The 21957-nt window shown below is 45.8% G+C and overlaps 1 protein-coding gene across 11 annotated transcripts in view; it reads left to right on the forward strand.

Moving 5' to 3' along the window:
• The window catches only part of LRRC28 (leucine rich repeat containing 28), a 136129-nt gene that overhangs the window by 29293 nt on the left and 84879 nt on the right, over positions 1 to 21957 (forward strand). For all 11 annotated transcript variants that reach the window (XR_016218722.1, XR_016218721.1, XR_016218724.1 and 8 more), the window contains exons 4-5: positions 585 to 622; positions 1196 to 1333. Coding sequence is in view for 6 of the 11 variants with exons in the window: in XM_051822972.3 (XP_051678932.1) it covers positions 585 to 622; positions 1196 to 1333 (176 nt within the window). In the remaining 5 variants the exon portion in view is untranslated. The remainder of the gene's footprint in view (positions 1 to 584; positions 623 to 1195; positions 1334 to 21957) is intronic.

The raw sequence follows: 21957 nt of genomic DNA on the forward strand, positions 1-21957 counted from the left end.
TTTTTTTTAAGAGAAGAATTTGATTTCTTGTTTACTGAATTCTTCTCCCTGTGAAATAAATTCTGTGCCTTGACAGTTGAGTATTTCTACATATACTGTAAATACCGTGTTTAATCTCTCCATTCTTAGTTCTCAGCCAGCTAGAAAGACCTTGTGATGTTATCCTGTAGAAACTAAAAGTCTCAGTTTTCTTTACATAACAGGTGTTTATTCTCTTTGCATATTAGGCTTATCTCTAAAAAGCTGAGTAGTTTAAAATGACCTAAAGAAACCAGTAATTTGTTTTGAGGAGTTGAAAAAAAAACCCTCATAATTTATCTACTTATGCATGCTTTAAATAGCAACTAAATCAACAAGTGGATTTAATATTTGCAACTCTAGCATTCAGATATTATTCTCAAAGTATTAGTTAGCTGTGACATTCACGTGTTTTACATTAATGCACCAGAGCGGAGTGTGGGAATGTTTTGATTGGTTTATATTTGATACATTTCTGAATGAACATGTTACAAGTTGATGACCTAGCACAAGTACTGAATGACAACAGCTGGGTTTCTTTTTCCCCCGTCCCCATCCCCTTCTAGGTACCTTCACTCCAATAACATAGTTGTGGTTCCGGAAGGTAAGTACATGTGCACGTTTTCGCTATGAGACAGTACAGCTTGAAGGACAGATTGTGTCTTTAAGCCCATATTGGTTGGTGTGTAATGTTGACTATAAAGCACCTTTAATTTATTAGCTTCAAAGCTCCCTACCTGCCCCCCACTGAAGTCCACTTAAGAATTATGACTAAATAATTAAATTTAAAATAGTTTCAATGGTTAGGACAATGATTATTAGATAAGTTATTACTAGAGAAATATAAAATAAGTTCAGATTTAGTGAATCCAGTCAAGAATTTGGTTACATAAAAAGACCTTGGGTATTGATTGTTGAACTATTTATTCTAGAGATTCTTTACATTGTTTTAACATTTTTATCAGTTTGTTCTTTTCGTTAAAGAGTTATATTTTTTCTTGAGGTAGAGTATTTATCATTCCCTGTTTATCATTCCTATGGCCTACGTTTTGACATTTTATGAGCAACTAAGATACCAATATGATGTGCTAAGTATTCTGACTTGAAGTACTTGCAGTACATATTGTGACACTTGGGTCACATCCATTTTGCCTTTCATCCTCTGTTCTCCCCGCAGCCATCGGGTCTCTTGTAAAGCTCCAGTGTCTGGATCTCAGTGACAATGCCTTAGAAATCGTTTGCCCAGAAATCGGTCGGCTGAGAGCTTTACGACACCTTCGGCTGGCTAACAACCAGCTGCAGTTCCTGCCTCCAGGTAATCAGAGCCCAGAGCACACGGCAGCTTCTTGTCTGTTACAATCTCTGCTCTTCACATTTCGCACTGTATATCTGGACGGTAGTCTCTGAATATATTTCTAAGTATTTGTCCGTTTGAAGATGAAACTGAGGAAGGCGGGTGATGTAGACACAGAAGGTCTCATTTATGTGTGAGAGTCCTGAAGCTGTGACAGCTGTGTGTTGTAATCAGTGCCGCTTGAACCCCTGTCCTGACAAAATACTTGTACAGAAAGCTACTTCAGCTCTGAGTTTCCCGCAAGAGGACTCGGGTGAACTTTGCGTGGTGTTTTCTCTCGTTCTCTGTGAGGTATTTCATAAGGTACCTTCACTTTGATTCAGTAGTACAATTTGAGTCCTGCCTGCTGAGTGTGTGACTGAGTTTTGAGACACCTGTAGGCAGTACCAGACGCCTGCTTTCTCTTGAGAGCCGCCTTGAACCCTGTGACCTTGGGAGGGGCATCCAGAGACCGCCCTTGATGATTCCACACATTTGGAGATTCCACTGCCATGTATCACTTCCCATGTCAAAAAAAAAAAAAAAAAATCTGGTGTGTTTAGACATTAAAGAATACTTAAATTCTTATATATTCTTATAGACTTAAATTCTTACATGCAAGTTACTGCGCTTCAAGAATGAGCAGAGAAAGGCCCAGGCGCATCTGGCTGGGGTTATTTCTACGTAGGGACTCTTTCTGGAACTGCCAGCTAGCCTTTAGTGTATCCAGGTGGAATGGTGATTCAAACCAAATTACAGATTACTGCGTGCCCCAGGAGATGATTAGAAACCGTGTGTGCTACATCCATAGGTGGGAAAGTCGGTGACAGTTGTGATTTCAAAATACTTTCTCCAAAGTTTCTCAAGTGAAGAAATTTCTAAATAAAAATTAGACTTTATGTACCTGCCTTAATATTTGGGTTAAACATTGTTCATAAAAATGATATCCATACCATGCCAAAAATTATTTCATCATTCTAAGTTTCGTCTAGTTTTTATATATTTAGATACCAAGAAAACTATATTCTTTCTTGTAGATTGCCTAGGAAAAAAGTGTCAGTAAATCTAGTACTTAAAACTTTTATAAAATTTCATGTGTGAAACTTAATGCATGAGATAAAATCAAAGTATGTGGAGGTGGTGCTGTGTTTGTAAGCGTTTTTTCCTTGTGCACTGAAAGAATGTAGAAGAATCCAGGTTGTGTGGGGTTGTGCTGCTTTGTCTTTTCCTGTGGTAGCAGAACGTTCTGGGGCAGAATGCGCTCATTTCCTTCCGCGGTGTCCTCAGAGGTTAAGGATGTGCTTCCAGCACCCGGCCACCCCGGTCACCAGCAGAGGGCTGTGTTTCCTGACTGCTTTTGTGTGATTTTTGATTTTTCTCTCTTGTTACGTGAGATTTGAGACAAATATTTCCTGTTTTATTTTCCTAGCTTTACTTCTCGTCCTTGTGTTTGTTTTTGCGTGTTTTAAATAGGATAATTTCAGAGTAATAGCTATGTACTCATAATTTGGTAGGAACTTTTGATTGAGCAATGTGTACTTTTTTTCTTCCTAGGTTACCATGAGTAGCAGTGGACTGGGCTTCACTAATTGTTTGACTTACCCTAATTTCAGATATTATGATTTTAATGGATGAGGTACTAGGGATACGTCCCCCGAATGTTTGTGTTTGGAAATGTATTCTAACTGTAGAAAGAAAAGCAGAGTCTGTCAGCTTTACTCACGTGATGACCACAGACGCCAGTCACTGGTAGCCCGCTGCACAGTCCTGCTGCCTGCTCTGCCCGCGGCTTGCTGCTGCATTCCCGCACAGGCTCAGTGCGCTACCATATTTGCTTGTTGGGGTCCTGAAACCTTGGAATATAATTGCACATACAGTTTTTAAAGTTTGAAAAATTTTAGAACAATGCTTGTGACATTGGAACAATCTAGATAAGCGTAGGGAGTTTCTTAGTTAGGACCTTGGACGGCTTACAGAGCTTTCGTGAAGCCCCTGGGAGTACTTGGACGGGTGGTGTTTGTGAGATGTTCCTGTCACTGGGGAGCGGGCCAGTGTTCTCATCAGTTTCTCAAGCAGATCCCCGACTCACACGATTGGTACCTACCGTGTTGTCTGCCAATACCCAGTCGTGAGGGGTCTTCCTTTCTCCTGTTCTGTTGGGTTGCAGGACACTGCTGCTTCTCCATCACCTGCGATTGTGTCTCCCCCTTTGATTGGTCCAAGTGTAGGTGCCCCACCCAACAGGACCTTTTCCTGGGAATTGTGGAAGAGACTGTGGGTAGGGAGGGAAGGGAAGAAGGAGAGACTTGGGCAAGGAAGGCAGGGAGAAACCAGTTCCTGCTTCTCACAAGCACCGCGCCGTGTGCAGTGTGGACTAGGAGAGATGAAGATTCCCCAGACTTCCGTTAACAGCCCAGTCTCGGTTCTGTCCTCGGATACACCAGCGTGTGCTCGGCCAGCTGCTCCACTGCCGAGAACTGCAAGCAGAAGAGCAGCCTGCAGCATGCTTGTCTCTGAGCCTCGTCTTGATGGCTCGTCTGAGGTGTGGGACTAGTTTTAGGTTGAACTCTGTAGTAGTAACTGTGCATCTTTGATAGTTAGGAGTCCCGGGTTAGTGACAGCATCAAGTTCGTATGTCTCTATGACGTGGTTCATTGTGTTTGTCGTGTGTTTTTTTGTGTGTTCTTATGTATTTAGAATGCTCTCTTAGATGCCCCCTCCCCTGCGCCCTTGAGTGCCAGTCATATTGGCAGAGGTGCAGAGCACATTGGTGTGCAGAGATGCAAAGACCCTGGACACCCTCGTCATTTCTATTGCCGGGGTTCATTTGGCCGGGCATTGAACTTGATATAAATAAAACCATGTGGTGTGTTTTCTGTGTCTGGCGTCTCTCACTGAAAATAATGGTTCTGAGGATCATCTGTGCTGTTGTAACTAGCGGTTGTTCTGTCGTCTTAATTGCAGAGTAGTATTCCATCATACATTTTATAATTTGTATGCCTATCTTTCTCTTGATTGATAGATGGATTTCTTCTAGCTTTGTATCATTGTGAATAATATACATTCTTGTGTAAGGATTTTTGTGGGCAGATGTTTTCATTGGAGGTAGTAAATACTCCAGAGTAAAAAATGTTACTTCTTTTGGGTGTCTAGTTTTAGTCTTACAGGAACTTGCCCAGCAGTATTCACAGTGGTACTGTTTTATACTTAGCAACATATGAGAGGTACACTTACTGAACCTTCCTGCCAACATTTGGTGTTTTCTGGTTTTGTTTGGTTTGCTGTTTATTTTTAACTGATTTATTTATTTGAAAGGCAGCATTACAGAGAGAGGAGAGACACCATGGGAGAAAGAGGTCTTCCATATGCTGGTTCACTCCCTAAATGGCCACAGTAGCCAAGGCTAGGCTGGCTGAAGTCAGGAGCCAGGAGCTTCTTCCAGGTCTCCCATGTATGTGGCAGGTGCCCAAGTGGTTGGGCCATCTCCCGCTGCTTTTCTCAGGCACATTAGCAGGGAGCTGGATCTGAAGTAGAGCAGCCAGGACTTGAACCGGCACCCATATGGGATGCCAGCAATTCAGGGGCAGCTTAACCCACTATGCCACAACGCTGGCCCCTACTTTTTTTTATTTTTTAATCAATCCTCATAGGCGTAAAATGGTATCTGAGGTTGTTTTGTTTTGCATTTAATTGAATTTGTATTTCCCTTCTGACTAATGGTGTTGCATAACTTCTCATTACGTATGGGCTGCTCCAGTCTCGCCTCTGCTAGGAGTTACCTCCTGGCTTCACAGGCCTGCTGCCAGGTTTCTGTGCTGCTGAAGAACTCTGCTCTCCTGTTCTGGCCCTGGCTTTCTGTGCCCGAGGGCTCTTCCAGCCTTGCTGCTGGACCCTTGGCCTGTTTAGGTTTCTGTGGCTGCCCCACACTCTGAAGATTTCTCTCGGCTTTCCTGTGCGCCCACAGTTCCCTAGACTTCTGTAACTGAAAGCCGTGATTATGTCAGAGAGATTGTCTCAGTTCTCTTTTCTTGTCCTCATTTTGTGTGTGTGTGTGTGTGTAGCAGGGGTACTGTAGCCTCCCCCTGTACTTGTGGCTCTGTGGATCCTGTATGTGTGTGTGTGTGTGTGTGTGTGTGTAGCGGGGGTTACTGTAGCCTCCCCTGTACTTGTGGCTCCGTGGATCCTGTGTGTGTGTGTGTGTGTGTGTGTGTAGTGGGGGTTACTGTAGCCTCCCCTGTACTTGTGGCTCTGTGGATCCTGTGTTTGTGTGTGTGTGTGTGTAGAGGGGGTTAACGCAGCCTGTCCCTGTACTTGTGGCTCCTTGGATCCTGTGTGTGTGTGTCTGTGTAGTGGGGGTTAACGCAGCCTCTCCCTGGACTTGTGGCTCCTTGGATCCTGCGTGTGTGTGTGTGTGTGTGTGTGTAGCGGGGGTTAACGCAGCCTCTCCCTGGACTTGTGGCTCTGTGGATCCTGTGTGTGTGTGTGTGTGTAGCGGGGGTTACTGTAGCCTCCCCTGTACTTGTGGCTCTGTGGATCCTGTGTTTGTGTGTGTGTGTGTGTAGAGGGGGTTAACGCAGCCTGTCCCTGTACTTGTGGCTCCTTGGATCCTGCGTGTGTGTGTGTGTGTGTCTGTGTAGTGGGGGTTAACGCAGCCTCTCCCTGGACTTGTGGCTCCTTGGATCCTGCGTGTGTGTGTGTGTGTGTGTGTAGCGGGGGTTAACGCAGCCTCTCCCTGGACTTGTGGCTCCGCGGATCCTGTGTGTGTGTGTGTGTGTGTGTGTGGCACCAGGGGTTAACTCAGCCTCTCCCTGGACCTGTGGCTCCGTGGATCCTGCGTGTGTGTGTGTGCGTGTGTGTGTGTGTGTGTGTGTAGTGGGGGTTAACTCAGCCTCTCCCTGGACCTGTGGCTCCGTGGATGCTGCCTGCCTTATACAGAGCACCTCAGCGTTAGACTGTGTTCTCCTTAACCTTTGTCTCCAGTAGATACCTTGCCCTCCCAGTCTGTCGGGGATGACAGCAGCCAAGGATTTCCTCCCCTTTAAATGGGCTTGTTGCTCTTTGGAGTTGATTTAGGTTTCCTCAGTCTGGGATGGGGTTTTAAAAGCTATGATTATGTAGCTTGTCCCGCTTATTTTAGTTGTTTGGGTGTAGAAGATGATCTCCTGTGACTTTCTATTTTTAAGTTGGAAGGACGTGCCCATCACCCAGCTGGCCACTACCATTGGCTTTTGGTGTCTCTGTGCTTCTAGTTTCTGTTGTCTTTTGGATGACCTTAGTGGTTTAGTTTTCTGTTTTATTTCCTCTACTGGATTTTCTCTAGTTCATGGAGCAAGTTGTTCCAGTTCATATAAATTACAAGAACTTTACAATGGTGTGCTTCCACAGACTCTCCTTCCTTTGTGTGATGGTATCATATATTTTATTTCTACATATGTTATATCCCCACGATGTAATTTTACTTTTGTGACAGTTTTCTTGAAAAGAAGTGAAATAAGTAAAACAGTCTTCATACTTTCCCACACCTCGCCACTTCCTGGGCCCTTCATTGCTTCCTCTTGATCTGTTTTCCATCTGTTGTCATTCCTCCTCAGCCTGAAATACTTCCCTCAGTATTTCTTATACTGCGGCTCCACTGGCAGTGAACTAATAGTGTCTTCATTTCACCTTCATTTAAAACTTTTATTTATCTGAGAGAGCTTGATAGAGCTCCTGTCTTTTGGTCCACTCACCAGATGGCCAAAAGAGCCAAGGCTGCACTGGGCTGGAGCTGTGCCAGAGCCGGTGACCCCATCAAGGCTTCCCATGTCGGCAGCAGAAATTCAGCTACTTGAGCCGTCAGCACTGCCCTCTGATGTGGGATGCCAGCTTGCTAACTAGCATCTTCACTGCTGGACTAAATGCCTGCCCCTCATGTTCACTGCTGAAGAATATTGTCTCTGGTTATAGAAGTCCAGATTGATGACGATGACCTTCCATTGCCTCCTAACTTGCACTGTTTCTGATGAGAAGTCATCTGTAATCTGTATTGTGGTCATATATATATAAATAACGTTTTTCTCTGTGGCCGCTGAAGGTTTTTCTTTAGTGTTAGCAGTTTCTCTATGGTGTGCCTTGGTTTAGGATTTTCCTAATATTTATCCTTCTTGGGGTTTTCTTGGTTCCCTAGTTGCAAAGTCTTCTGTCATTTCTTCCATTTCTGCCGCTACCTTTTTCTTGCCTTTTGGAGCTCTGTTTACACGTTAGATAGTTTGTATTGTTTTTTAAGTCACTGAGCCTTTCTTTATTATTATTATATTTTTTTCACTTCTGATCTAAAGCTTAGATATCTGTTGATCTGTTTTCCACTCCATTACTTCTTTTCTTTTATATTTTATTTATTTATTTGAGAGGTAGAGTTACAGAGAGAGAGGTAGAGACAGAGAAAGGTCTTCCATCTGCTGGTTCACTCCCCAAATGGCCACAATGGTGCACTGATCTGAAGCCAGGAGCCAGGAGCTTCTTCTGGAACTGCCACATAGCACTTGGGCCATCTTCTCCCACTTTCCTAGGCCATTAGCAGAGAGTTGGATCAGAAGAGGAGCAGCCAGGACTTGAATCAGCACCCATATAGGATGCCAGCACTGCAGACTGAGGCCTAGCCCACTACACCACAGCACTGGCCACTCCATTTCCTCTTTTGCTTTTTATTATGCTTCTCTCAGTCTATTCAGGCTGCTATAAAAATATATCATAGGCTGGGTGGTTTCTAAACAGTGGAATTTACTGCTTAATGTTTTGGAGGCTGGAAGTCCAGGATCGAGGCCCTGGAGATACGGTGTCTGAGAGGGCTGCTTCCTCCTTCACGGATGGCATCTCTTCACTGTGGTGGGAGTGGGGAGGGACTCCGCTAAGGCCTCTTTGCGGCTCTGCTTTGGCAGACTGATCCCTGCCAAAGGCTCACTCCTAACATCATGGTCTTGGGGACTCGGCTTAGAGGGGCACAGAGGTTCAGCCTGCGGCCTTTTCACCCTCTCACAGCCTGTTCCTCTCGGGTGCCCTGTCCTGCATGGTCCGGGGCTCCATCACCACCGACTGTGAGCTGTGCCTCTCTAGCTCTCTGCAGCTGGAGCTCTGTTGGTTCTGCTCTCCTGTGCCATGGCCCAGACTGTGCCCCTTGGACCAGCATGGGGCTCACCTCTTGAGTTTCCCTTCTCTCAAGGGTCATAGTTCTCTGTTGCCTGTCCCTATACTTGTGTTTTGATGGGTGGCAAGTCTGGTGTCATTATGTATTGTAGGACAGTTTTCCAAAGTCTTTTCCTAACCTAAATAAAATTACTCACTCTGTTACGAAGAGAAGTACTGCACACCTACAGATAAAGAACTGTTCAGGAAAGGCTCTGTCAGTGCGGGAATACTTGTCGAACACTCGGGCCTTGATAAAGGCCACAAGGCCAGTGGATACTGCAGGAGTCAGAAACCACGGCTAATCCTCGGTGCTTTAGAGACGCCTGACACCTCTGGTTGGCTGAAAATCCTCCGTCAACTCCCATGAGAGAGGGTTTTGGTAACAAACAAGTAACAAACAGTGACCAGGAGTCAGAAAAGATGTTGATTACATCTGGCATATAAATCAGTCTTTTTTTTTTTTAATGCTCTTATCCTTGAAAAATTGTTTTGTATCCCAAAAAGGAAGGATTTTTAGTTCAAATTTAAACTGTGAACATGCTGTACTTTAATGGCTAAAAGCATGCGCACACACAGAGATATGTGCTACATACAACCAGCAGGAACTCTTCCAAGAGCACAAACTTTCAGTATGGTCAAGCTTAGTATTTTTTTATTAAAATTTATTTTTCTGCATCTGGGCCTTTTGCTTTAATAGAATGAAGTGTCATATCTCTTAGGTCTGTCCTATTGCAGCTAACTTGTTCTGAGATCTCTGTGCTTCTAGGTCCGACGTAGGGGAGGAGAGGAGCAGGGCAGGTGAGTTCCTGCAGGGGCATCAAAGGCGCTGGAGCCTGTTTGCCAAGCCTCACTGTAGCTCACTCCCCTGTGGCTGAGACCATCTTGGCAAGGGTGCAGATGGTGGCACAGGCAGCAGCAGCTCTTCCTCCATGTAGTTACAAGCCTGCTGACAGGTGATCCACGTTAAAACTCCCTGGGGTACAGTTTCTAGGACTGCCAGGTAGCCCAGGGTTCATTGTACTTGCCTCCTCAGTGATCAGCTCCAGGGAAGAACAGAGCAACTCAGATCACAAAGTGCCCTGCTGTGCTTCCTGTCCCCAGATAATGAAGGCTGTTCACCCACTGTACCCTCTTAGAAAGACAACGCGGTCCTTCCAGGTGGTGTACCCTCTGGAGACTCAGCTGCCCCCGATTACACGTCAGTGCTGGTCACTGCGTGCCCGTGGTCAGTGGTATATGTAAACAGACTTTTGTCCTGTTTTGTGCAGTTACGTTCATGTCCAGGAGACTTTCATATCCTTTAACAGAAAATGTTGGCTCAGAGTATACCACGTCTGTGTACTAGAGGTAGCAGACTCCATGAAGACAGCAAAGTCAGTCCCCTGACTGATCACGTTTCATTGTCCAGTTTTAAACTGTGCACTTCCAACAATGGAGCTAGACAAAGCGGGAGAAGGAAGTGCAGAGTGTGTGGGCGTACCTGGCCATTGTCTCAGCACAGTGTTGGTGTAGCTGGCCTTAATACAGCGTTGGTGTACCTGGCCATTGTCTCGGCACAGAGGTAGTGTAGCTGGCCGTCGTCTCAGCACAGCCGTGGTGTAGCTGGCAGTTGTCTTGGCACAGCGGTGGTGTGGCTGGCCATGGTCTTTGCACAGCATTGGTGTGGTTGGCCATCATCTGGGCACAGCGATGGTGTGGCTGGCCGACATCTCAACAGAGCGATGATGAAGCTGGCTGACGTCTCGGCACAGCGGTGGTGAAGCTGGCTGTCGTCTCGGCACAGCGGTGGCGAGGCTGGCTGTCTTGGCACAGTGCTGAGAGGCCGAGGTGAAGTTTGACAACTCGTGGGTAGGAAGATTCACTCTGACAGTTGAACTCGTGTTCAAGACCTGATCTTTGGTGACTTTTTTGAACCTCAAGTGATGTCATCAGTAGCTCTGCAGTGACAGACATGTTTTCAGATTGTGAGGCTGACATGCTGCCTGCTGTGCGAAGGAAGTCACTAGTAATAGACATTTTTATGTGGATGTTTGCATACGGTGATCAATAATTAGATAAGACAAATTGCTCAGGCAAATAGTTTTTATTGTAAATACTATTACATATTATAAAATCTCCCTACAATGTGAGCTAAAGTTTTTAAATTTTATTTCCAGACTTTTATGAGCTTTGAAAATTTGGCAAAGACCTTAGAATAAAAATGACCTTTAAAATACTTCTACAAGAGAAAATTTTGTTTCTTGGGGCATGTGTCCTTGTCAGTGTCAAACACAGAAACTCTTCCTTTTTAGGAAAGTCTGAAGGGAAATGTGGAAAACTTACCAAATGTTGGAAAAAAACAAAAGAAAATTGTGACAACATTTTATTAAAAAAAAAAATAAAAAGACCAAAGAAGAAAACTTGGTCTCCAAGCCTTGGAAAGTTGCTGCCATCAGCCACGCCCCTGCCCACAGACCATTCCTCTGGACAGCTTTAAAAGCAACGAGCATCGTAACCGAGGGCTCCAGATTTGTTCACTCCCAGTACTTCTCTTCTCCCTCCTGAACGCAGTGAATTTATTTCACACACACCCTGCGCTCAAGAGCAGTGCTGTGTGGGGACAGTGACGGTGGTGCTGAGCCTAGTTGGGGGGGGGGGGGCACGAGGCAAGAGGCTGGTGTGAGGCTCGCCTGTTGTCCATGACTGGTAGCCTGCAAGGGTACTGCTCCCAGGAGGATCTCTCCAGTCAGAAACTGGCATTGACCTTCTTACACTGCTGAAAGTGTTTGGGTTTCAGTGTTTTACGATAATGACTGTGAAAGTACGATAGAGGCTACCTCATTTAAGGAAAATGGATTCATGTTGGGACCTCCAGGTATAAGTAAGTAATTAAAAAGTCTGCTAGAGAAAGCTACCTGTGGATCTTTTTTTTTTTTTTTTTTTTTGACAGGCAGAGTGGACAGTAAGAGAGAGAGAGACAGAGAGAAAGGTCTTCCTTTGCCGTTGGTTCACCCTCCAATGGCCGCCGCGGCCAGCGCGCTGCAGCCGGCGCACCGCGCTGATCCGATGGCAGGAGCCAGGTACTTCTCCTGGTCTCCCATGGGGTGCAGGGCCCAAGCACTTGGGCCATCCTCCACTGCACTCCCGGGCCACAGCAGAGAGCTGGCCTGGAAGAGGGGCAACTGGGACAGAATCCGGCGCCCCGACCGGGACTAGAACCCGGTGTGCCGGCGCCACAAGGCGGAGGATTAGCCTAGTGAGCCGCGGCACCGGCCCTATAAACTTTTAATAAAAGCAAAAGTCCATAAAATTCATGTCACTTGATCCCTCTGTCTCCATTTTCTTACCCAATGTGATAGGTAGATAGATTTTAACTGGATGAATTCTGGGGTTCCTTCTGGCATTAAAATTTGGCATCCTTAAATTTATTTTAACTCCAGCAAGTTTGATTTTATGAAGGACAGGAAACGTCACATTTGCCAATGAGCGTCTGCTGCTAGGAGATATGACATCATAGGGTGCATACGCAAGTGGTGAAGAAGAACTAGGTCCTTTTCTTCCTGGGGCATTTCCGAAGTGTGATGCACACCTCGCTCTCTCTTCATACATAACTTCAGATGTCATCTTTTTTTTTTTTTTTAAGATTTTTTTATTTATTTGACAAGTAGAGTTATAGACAGTGAGAGGGAGAGTCAGAGAGAAAGGTCTTCCTTCCGTTGGTTCACCCCACAAATGGCCGCTACGGCCGGAGCTAGGCCAATCCGAAGCCAGGAGCCAGGTGCTTCTTCTTGGTCTCCCACGTGGGTGCAGGTGCCCAAGCCTTGGGCCAACCTCCACTGCCCTCCCGGGCCACAGCAGAGAGCTGGACTGGAAGAGGAGCAACCGGGACTAGAACCCGGGGCCCATATAGGATTCTGGCGCCACAGGCTGAGGATTAGCCAAGTGAGCCATGGCGTCAGCCCCCCAGATGTCTTCTAAATAGTATCTTGTCAAACTTTGTGACAATATCAGTTGTTTTGTTCCTGGCATGAGTTAACAATTTATTTAAACTGCTTTCTGTTGATTTTTAACAGCCTCATTGAGCTGCAATTTATGTCCCATAAAACTTGCTGTTTTACCTGTGTGGCTGATGAGCTTCATTAAGTGTACACAGTTTAGGAACCCTCCCCACGTTCTAGTCTGAAACATTTCTGCCTAACTGCTGTCAGATCCTGTTGCCACCCAGCCAGCCAGTGGTCCTGCTTTTGTGTTTGGAGTTGTGGCTTTCCCAGAAGTCGCACACAAATGGGACTGTGTTCCACGGAGTCTGTTCTGTCTGGCTTCTGTTACGCACCAGGATGTTTTTGCATATATCTTACTCGTGTTTTACTGGTTTGTTTATTTTTATTTCTGATTAATATTGTATTGTATGGCTTTGGTATATTTTATTCTCCAGTTGACTGGTAATTTAGATGGTTCCTAGTCTGTGCTGTTAGGAATAATGTTGCTCTGAATGTTTGTATACGGGCTTTCTGTGGGCCTGTATTTTGCTTTCTCTTGGGTAAATGCCTCTGAGTAGAATTGCTAGATTATATGGTGAATGTGTTTTTCAACTTTGAAAGAAACTGCCCAAGTGCTTTCCAAAGTGGCTGTGCCATTTACGTTTCCACTAGCGATGTGTCAGAGTTCTGGTTTCTCCTTATCCTTGCCAGCATTGGTATTTGCACTTTTTTATTGTAACTGTTCTGGTGGCTATATAATGGCACTGTGCTGTAGTGGTTTCTTTTTAAATGTATTTGAGAGGCTGGGAGATAGAACTCCTATCTGCTGGTTCACTCCCACCCACTGGTCCATGCCCCAGTGACTGCAACGCCAGGGCTGGGCTGAGCTGAAGCCAGGCACTGGGAATGCAGGCAGGTCTTCCACTGTGTGGCAGGAGCCCAATGACTTGAGCCATCACCTGCTGCCTCCCAGTGCCTGCGTTGGTGGGAAGCTGAAGTTAGGAACCAGAGCCAAGAATCAAACCCAGGCCTTCTGATGTGGGTGAGGGTGTCTTCGTGGCTAAGCTACACGCCCACTCCATTTTTGGGTTTGAATTTTTATTTCTCTAGTACCTAAATGTAACGTGTGTTCTGTGTTTGCCGTTTCTTTGGTGAAATATCTGTTCATATCTTTTGACCATTTAGAAACCGAGTTGTGTTATTATTGCAGTGTAAGAGATCCTTATACATTCTGGTGTTACAGAATATTTTTCACAAAAATGTTGAGATCATAACTCTTATACAGATACACAAATTTTTAAAAAAGATTTATTTATTTTAGATTTTTTATTTATTTATTTGAGAGGTAGAGTTACAGACAGTGAGAGGGAGAGACAGAGAGAAAGGTCTTCCTTCCATTGGTTCACTCCCCAAATGGCTGCAATGGCTGGAGCTGCACCAATCTGAAGCCAGGAGCCAGGTGCTTCTTCCCAATCTCCCATGCGGGTGCAGGGGCCCAAGGACCTGGGCATCTTCTACTGCTTTCCCAGGCCACAGCAGAGAGCTGGACTGTAAGAGGAGCAGCTGGGACTAGAACCAGTGCCCATGTGGGATGCTGGCGCTGCAGGCAGAGGATTAACCTACTGCGCCATGGGCCCCTAAAAAGATTGATTCAAAGGCAGAGTTTCGAAGAGATAGAGGAAGAGACAGAAAGAAAAAAGAAAGAGAGGGATAGATCTTCCATCTGCTGGTTCACTCCCTGAATGGCTGCAATGCCCAGGGTGAATCCAGGAGCCAGGAGCTAGGAGCTTCTTCTGGATCTCTACAGGGGTGGTAGGGGTCCAAGTACTGGGGTCATCTGCTGCTGCTTTCCCAGGTGCGTGAGCAGTGAGCTGGATCAGAAGTGGAGCCACCAGGACTTAAACTGGCACCCATATGGGATGCCAACATTGTAGATGGCGGCTTAACCTGCAGTGCTACAACGCGAGCCCCTGATGTATGGATCTTTTATTTAGCTTACTAGAGAGGCAGTGGGTCAGGTGTTATCATGAGTGCAGAGGGGAGTCCCAGATCAGACACATCTGTAGATGAAGAGTGTTGAGCGTTCAGATGGAGGCAGAGCTAGTTCTCTCCACAGCCATGAGGGCTGTCCCTCCCTCCCTGCACGTGATTTCTATGGGAGCTTAAAACCAAAGGTTAGTTTACGTTGCTGTTGGTTATCTACGGCCTACAGGGTTGTAAAATAGCTCCCATGACATCAGAATCAAGAGCCCTGGAGAGTGTGCTAGCAGCCAAAGCCTGGAGAACTCTAGCCTCTGGGCCAAATGTGTTCCCTACTGTATTTTATAAAAGCAGTTTTATTGGGACACAGCCATGCCGTTTGCTTAGGTAGTGCCTGTGGCTGCCTTTGTGCTGCAGTGGCACAGCTGAATGCCTGTCACAGTGCCTATGTGGTCTGGTAAACCTTAAATATTTACCAAATGCCTCTTTGCAGCAAGTTTGCTGACGCTTAGCACTGCTGTATACAAGTCCTACACTAGATATGGGATCTGCTAGGGTCTTCTCCCAGTCTGTGGCTTGTACTTTCATTTTCCACAGTTCCTATGAGCCTGCACCGCCCTTCATAGGTTGAGCCAGAGAAGCGGGAGCCTGTGGGTGTTGCATGCTCAGGTGCCCTGGGTGCATTTCAGCATCCCACAGTGATGGTGTCACTACGTAGAAAGAGACCCAGGGGCAGCCCGCGGGCAGCAAGCCGGACCACCAGCATGGTGCTGGGAGACTTCCTCTCACTGGCTTTGTTCTGAGTGTCAGTGAATTTTCCACATTTTTAAAAGCCATGATTGATAAACCTTTCACAGCTTATTACAGCACCCAAATGTCATTTAATTTTCCTGTAATTTTTAAATCTTGTATTTAAATACATAAACATCCATATAAATATGTAGATTTTGTACTGAATACTCATTTAATATTTTATTCTTCCACAGAGTTAAAGTAAAATAAGTAACTGCCTTGAAGTTTATTAGTGTTGACTGTGTTTATGAGAAACTATTCAGATGTCGCTGGGATTCCCCTTCTCCCTGCTCCTTCAGGGTTCAAGCTGTAGCTTTGATACAGACTATTTTACTTAAAATATTTTAAAGAATGGTAATTAATAGCTGCTATCTTTTAAAATTCCTGTGATATACTAATTATGGGCCAGTGAAATTTGGAAAGAGGAAAATTATATATTTTTCTTGCTGTATTATTATGTCATTTATAAATAATTTGAAAATAAACAGTGACTTTTTCTTGAAATCCTCCTTTGTGTTTTTCTGCCCAAGTCCTTGGATGCCCCACACTCAGTGCCTTAGTGCATCTTTATAAAATCGGGACGAGTACATTCATGTTTTCTCCTCTTGCTGAGAAAAAGACAGCATCAGTCATTGGAACATTAAGCCTTGAGTCATAATAGTTAATTTACTTTCAGCATCATGATTAAGGCAATTGGAAAGAATATTTCTGTTAAACATTTGAGTTTCTCCCTTTTGACTTCATTCAGTTATTTCTTGGTGTTGCTCCCTATTAAGCTGAATTACTTTGGCACCTCGAGTTGGAAATGAAATATCGTGTAATGATCTAGCCTGTAAGGAGACCTGCAGGCTCGTGGTGCTGAGCCCTTTCCATTTGTTGTTGGCCCAGACATTGCCTGCATTGGTTTCCTAATTTAGTAACAGAAATAAAACTCTGCACGAGAGGGCAGGTTTGGTATGCTGGGCGCCGGGGAGCAGGAGTTTCTTAAGTAAATGGACGGGTTTGAGCACACAGATTATGTTACATGAGCTGTGCTCTTCACAGATCCCTAGCTATTTAAAGGAACTCGGCTAACCTACTGCCACCTACACAAAGTCAGTTTTATTTAAACACACACACACACACACACACACACACAATGATACCTTGTTTTCCTTTTCCAAAATTCAGAATCACCCATCATATTTGTGTTTTTAATTTCATACTTCTATAAACTTTTAGATAAAGCATGAAAATTGTTAATTCTGTTCAATTTTATGTACCTGCAATAACTATCAGAACAGTAACAGTAGCATAGAGCTCGGGGCCCCTGTATGTGCTGAGCTTCTGTGTGGGGACATGAAGGTTCTGGAGGAGATTTACGGGCAGAAGCCTGACTCTTACTCAGCCCTGGCCCCCGGGGGGCCCGCTGGCCTCTCCTGCACCTCTGGAGCCGCACTTGACCCTGGGTGGGGTCTGCAGTGGTTTCTTTCCCGAGCCCTGTGCAGGCAGGCGGCTTTCCTGCCGGCCACGCCTTTCCTTCCTGCTGCCGCATCTTGTCTACGGCAGCCTTGGTCTTCCTGAGGTCTGTGGCCTCTGAATCTGGAGAAAACTTCTGTCCTTGGGGATCAGCGTCTCTCCAGCCTCCCTGCCCTTCCTCGTCAGGAGGGAGTCCACTGTGCCCTTGGTGATCCTTGCTCTAGGCAGGTAATTTGCAAGCACATTTTCCTTGTGAGAGGAAGAGATCCATCCCTTCCCTTTTAAGACTTTGGATAGGGCTGGCACTAAGGCTGAGTAGGCAAAGCCTCTGCCTGTGGCTTCGCGTCCAGGTTGCTTCTCTTCCGATCCAGCTCTCTGCTCATGGCCTGGCAAAGCATCCGCGGACAACCCCTGCACTTGGGCCCCTGCACCTATGTGGGAGACCTGGAAGAAGCTCCTGGCTCCTGGCTCCTGGCTTCGGATTGGCCGAGCTCTGGCTATTGTGGCCATTTGGGGAGTGAATTAGCAGATGAAAGACCTTTCTCTCTGCTTCTTCTTCTCCTCTCTCTTCATAACTCTACCTCTCAAAGAAACAAATGCAGTCTTTAATAGAAGTAAACAATTAATATTAAGACTGGGGGTCCTGTGGGTAGAGTAGGGAGGAGAATGTAGTGCAGGCTCCAAACTCTGCTTAGAACGGTATTGACCACGAAAAGGAGCAAAGTGGATATAACGTATAACTTAAGCAGTCAGATCACATCACTGTTAGGATTGGTAAGGTTGCCCATCTCGTAAAGGCCACCTGAGAATATAGACAAGAAAGAACATGAAACATCCAAATTTCTTGACCAACGGTGATCAGAAGGTCACTAATCTATGAAAATGAGCAGTTTTTTTAGATGACCTGTTCCTTGACTTTTGTGACTATCTGAACAATGTAGATCGAAGCCCAGTCCTAGCATCAGAGACCAACGATTCTAATTCAGCTCTTCCACTTTTTAAGGTGTAGTAATGGTCACGTAATAGAAAGATTCACGGATCAAGAACATTTATTTATTTATTTATTTGAAAGGCAGGGTTACAGAGAGATCAAAAGTATATCCTCAGTGAATTTACCCTCTTCCTCATTTCTGTCTTCTGATTCCTGCTTCATTCCTATGTTCTTCAAATCCACACCTGGGCCGGCACCGTGGCTCACTAAGCTAATCCTCTGCCTGCGGCACTGGCACCCCAGGTTCTAGTCCCGGTTGGGGCGCCGGATTCTGTCCCAGTTGCTCCTCTTCCAGGCCAGCTCTCTGCTGTGGCCCGGGAAGGCAGTGGAGGATGGCCCAAGTGCTTGGGCTTCTGCACCCGCATGGGAGACCAGGAGGAAGCACCTGGCTCCTGGCTTCGGATCTGCGCAGCACCAGCCATAGCGGCCATTTTGGGGGTGAACCAATGGAAAGAAGACCTTTCTCTCTCTCTCTCTCTCTCTCTCTCTCTCTCTAACTCTGCCTGTCCAAAAAAAAAAAAAAAAAAAAAAAATCCACACCTGTGGGGCCTGGTCCATAGCTCATGTCTTTGGCCTCCTCTTTGCTTCCTGCTATTATGACGGGGTTTGGGCTGCTTTAGGAGGGCAGAGGGGAGGTCCTTACTGCCAGAGACTGAAATTGGCATTTGTTGGTTCCAGTGTAATTCCTAAGCTTAGTGAAAATCCATTGTGTGGATACTTTTGCTGTTCCATTGTATTTATATTAGTGGAAAATATAATTATATCTTACAGTTATTCCAAAAAGTGGTAAATTCTACTCCTTGTCCAGATATTCAAGATGTTATTTTTGTCGGTAGTTCATTCATTAGGTATTTAACCCAGCCAGGCGTGCTGTTAGATACTTGTTTCCCTAGTAGCTGTCACAGCTATCATATGGGCTGGGGAGAGGTGAGAGCCATTTTTCACCTTTTTTGAGACCGAGGCGCCGTACTCGTGAGCTCCCAAGACTCCTGCCACACTGCAGCCCTAGACCTTCTGTTAATGGTGGCTTAGGAGTGGAGACAGGCTGTCCATGTGGCGTCTGGGGATGGAGCGCCTGGAAGATTGTTAGATCCCTGAGCGTGTACCTTGGGGAGAGAGGACTGGTAACATAAGCCAACCTTGTCCTGGTCTCCCTCTGCGCCTCTCCTGTGGCTTCCCGTCGGATCATTCCTTTGCACGTTCCCCACCATCCCAGCCTCAGCTGACATCAGACTGATGGGGCCACGTGGTCCTGAACTGGAATTTCCGAGTTTGAGCCACAATACACGTTTTCCTTCCCCAGCAGCTCCTCTTGGGTATTTTAGTTCAGGTAAAGAAAGGTTGACTAGCAGTCACAGGAGTAGTGAGGCGGAATATCAAAGATTCTGACCCTGTTCATTTTTTAAAACTGTAAAAGTTATTACTTATAGAGTAGATTGAAAGTGTATGTTTAATGAATCTTCAAAAATAAGCACACCCTTGTACCCAGTACCCCGATCAAAAACTAAAAGGTTGACAGTGTCCCCCAGGAGCCCTGAGTGCTTCGTTGTGGTCACCACCCCCTCCCAAGCGTAAGCCACCCCCATCCCAGGTTTAAAGGAAAATTAAGGATACTGCAGCTGAAGACCTGACTAAAGTGCTGTAGACTTACGTGCTGGCCAGCATTGTGGCATAGCAGGTAAAGCTGCCATCTGCAGCATTGGCATCCCATACAGGCGCTGGTTTGAGACCCGGCTGCTCCAGTTGCGATCCAGCTCTCTTCTATGGCCTGGGAAAGCAGTAGAAGATGGCCCAAGTCCTTGGGCTCCTGCACCCACATGGGAGACCTGCAAGAAGTTCCTGACTCCTCACTTCGAATTGGCGCAGCTCCGCCTGTTGCAGCCATTTGAGGAGTGAACCAGTGCCTGGAAGATCTTTCTCTGCCTCTCTGTAACTCTGCCTTTCAAATAAATAAATAAATCTTTTTTAAAAAAGACATTTGTGACCTTGATCATTGTGGACTTCGTTCTGGATGTGGTGAGAAGCCACTGGAGGAGTTGAAGCAGAGCAGTGACATGATCTTCCTGGGGTTTAGAAGAATCACCCAGGCAGCCATGTAAGGTAGGAGCCAAGGACCAAAACTGGGAGATCCACTAGGGACCCACTGAAGTAGGCCAGGTGAGGAGGCGGTGGCTTGCACCACCGTGGCTGCAGAACCTGACGAGAGGCTTGGGACTTCCGGGTTATTTACTGTTTAATTGCCAGTGTCTGCTCATTTTCCTTATTCACAGGGCCGTTTGATCCCTCTCTGCCCACAGGAATCTCAAACCCCTGAGAGGGTATGAACCTGACACAGGTGCCTTAGTGCAGTCGAGTCAAGACTTAGACCACGTCTGCTGATTCTCAGTCCAGTGACTCCTCCAAGTTACTAAGAAATACGGAGTGGCTTTGAAAATATATGTGATCCAAAGACTTTATATGATTGAGGAAAAGAGAATCTTCTGCTAGCTTTTCATGCTGTCTTAGACTATGGCTGCATGACAGGTGACCGCAACCTTAGTGACTTCAATGATTGAGGTTGGTGGGGGCCAGCGATGCAGGCACAGCTTTGCCAGGGCTTCGGCTCGGGCTTCCAAGGCTGTGGTCAAGGTTGGCTTGGCCAGGGCTGGGCTCTCATCTGAGGCCCAACTGCAGAAGGATCTGGTTTTTCCTGCAGATCTTTTAATATGACTTCTTGTGCACGAGACCAGTACTAGAGAAGTTGAAGTCATACAATGAAATGTACAATATTTTAATGTTGGCCATTCTTGACAGTTTTTGCCACCTGAGGAAAATAATTCTGTTAAACATTGTTCCCTTGTCTTGTTTTGCTATAGTTTCACTCCCTTCTTACCTCAGCTTTGGATACACTGACTTAGCATTTTCAGTGTTGCTCATTTCATTCTGGAAGAACCTTGGTATCCAGACTGCACGTTGGCAGGTGTCACGGCATTTTGCTGCCCCTAGTAAACACATTAACTGGGCTTATTAGTGGTCGTTTTCCACTTTACTTCCTACTGACTTGTACTTCTGCTCTTATTCCAGGGCCAGGGAGATCTTTTGTAGCTTCCATGTCTGCTGAATTAAGAAAATTGGTTATGGAACCCACCCCTGGGTTCAAAAAACAAAGCTAGTCTCCACCGCGACCTGAATCTGCACGCCTGCAGGTTTCTCTGAATCCTACCCCGGGTTACTTGCTTATTCTGAGCTTGTGTGGCATGCAATGGAGAGAAGGCAGCTCCTCACAGCTCCTGGGACCTCTGGTCCATGACTTCCTCTTGGCCTCTTTTCTCCCGCTTGTCTTTTACTTATAATCTTGAAATGCAGCGGGACTTCTGCTTATAGAAGCGGCAGACTAGATCAGCCCTCCTTGAGGACAGTCACAAAAACATGGGATGGGGGCAGGGATCTGTTTTGGAGGAATTAGCGAGCTAACCAGATGGTGAGGAATTCCCAGGCCAAAGAGCCTGTAATCATTAAAACCATTTCCCACTAAAATAAACCTGGCTTGAGGCACAGCATAGAAGACACAGCTGGAGCGTCTTGTGCCAAAAAGCAGGGCAGCAGTCAGAGGCCACTGGGGTTGCATGAAAATGGTCCAGGAATCAGAGGTGGACCATGGACACAGCAGCAAGAGTAATGGCTGGAGTGATTGACACACTTCAGAAATGGAGCAGCTGTGAGTTCACACCAATATTCCAGCTAAACGCTGGAGGTGCTGGGGCACCAGCTGCTGCTTTGAAAAACTGTGAAGGACTTCTCTGTTTACCAAATGTGTTTCTGCCACTTCTAAGCCAACTATATTTCAGGGTAACTGAAGGTTTGAATGAAGGAGAGGTTTTCCACGTGGAACAATTATAATTAATAAATACAAAAGCTAAAATGGAATTGGAAAACTCACTGCTTCGTAATCTACAATGAAATCACTTATCTTGGCAGAGATCATTAATAGCTTCCTGAGCCATGAGGTGAAAAGGTAGACAAGGAGCTCTGTATTGGCTGGTTTAGGCTGATAACATCAGAATCCACTAATTAAACAAAGGCGGAACAGTCAGATATCCTACTACTCAATGGGATGCAATTAGAAGTATACATCCCTATCCTTACAATGTAATCTTGACAAAATTGAAGAAGAGAGAAATGAATGTCTTTAATGACACCATGAAAATGCAATAAACCAAGCTTGGACTGTTGGAAGTTCTGCAAAACAAAAATCCATTTTTTTGGGCCGGCGCCACAGCTCA

The sequence above is a fragment of the Oryctolagus cuniculus genome, chromosome 12 (genome assembly GCF_051225735.1).
Source record: "Oryctolagus cuniculus isolate XC-2025 breed Fujian yellow rabbit chromosome 12, ASM5122573v1, whole genome shotgun sequence".
NCBI lineage: Eukaryota > Metazoa > Chordata > Mammalia > Lagomorpha > Leporidae > Oryctolagus > Oryctolagus cuniculus.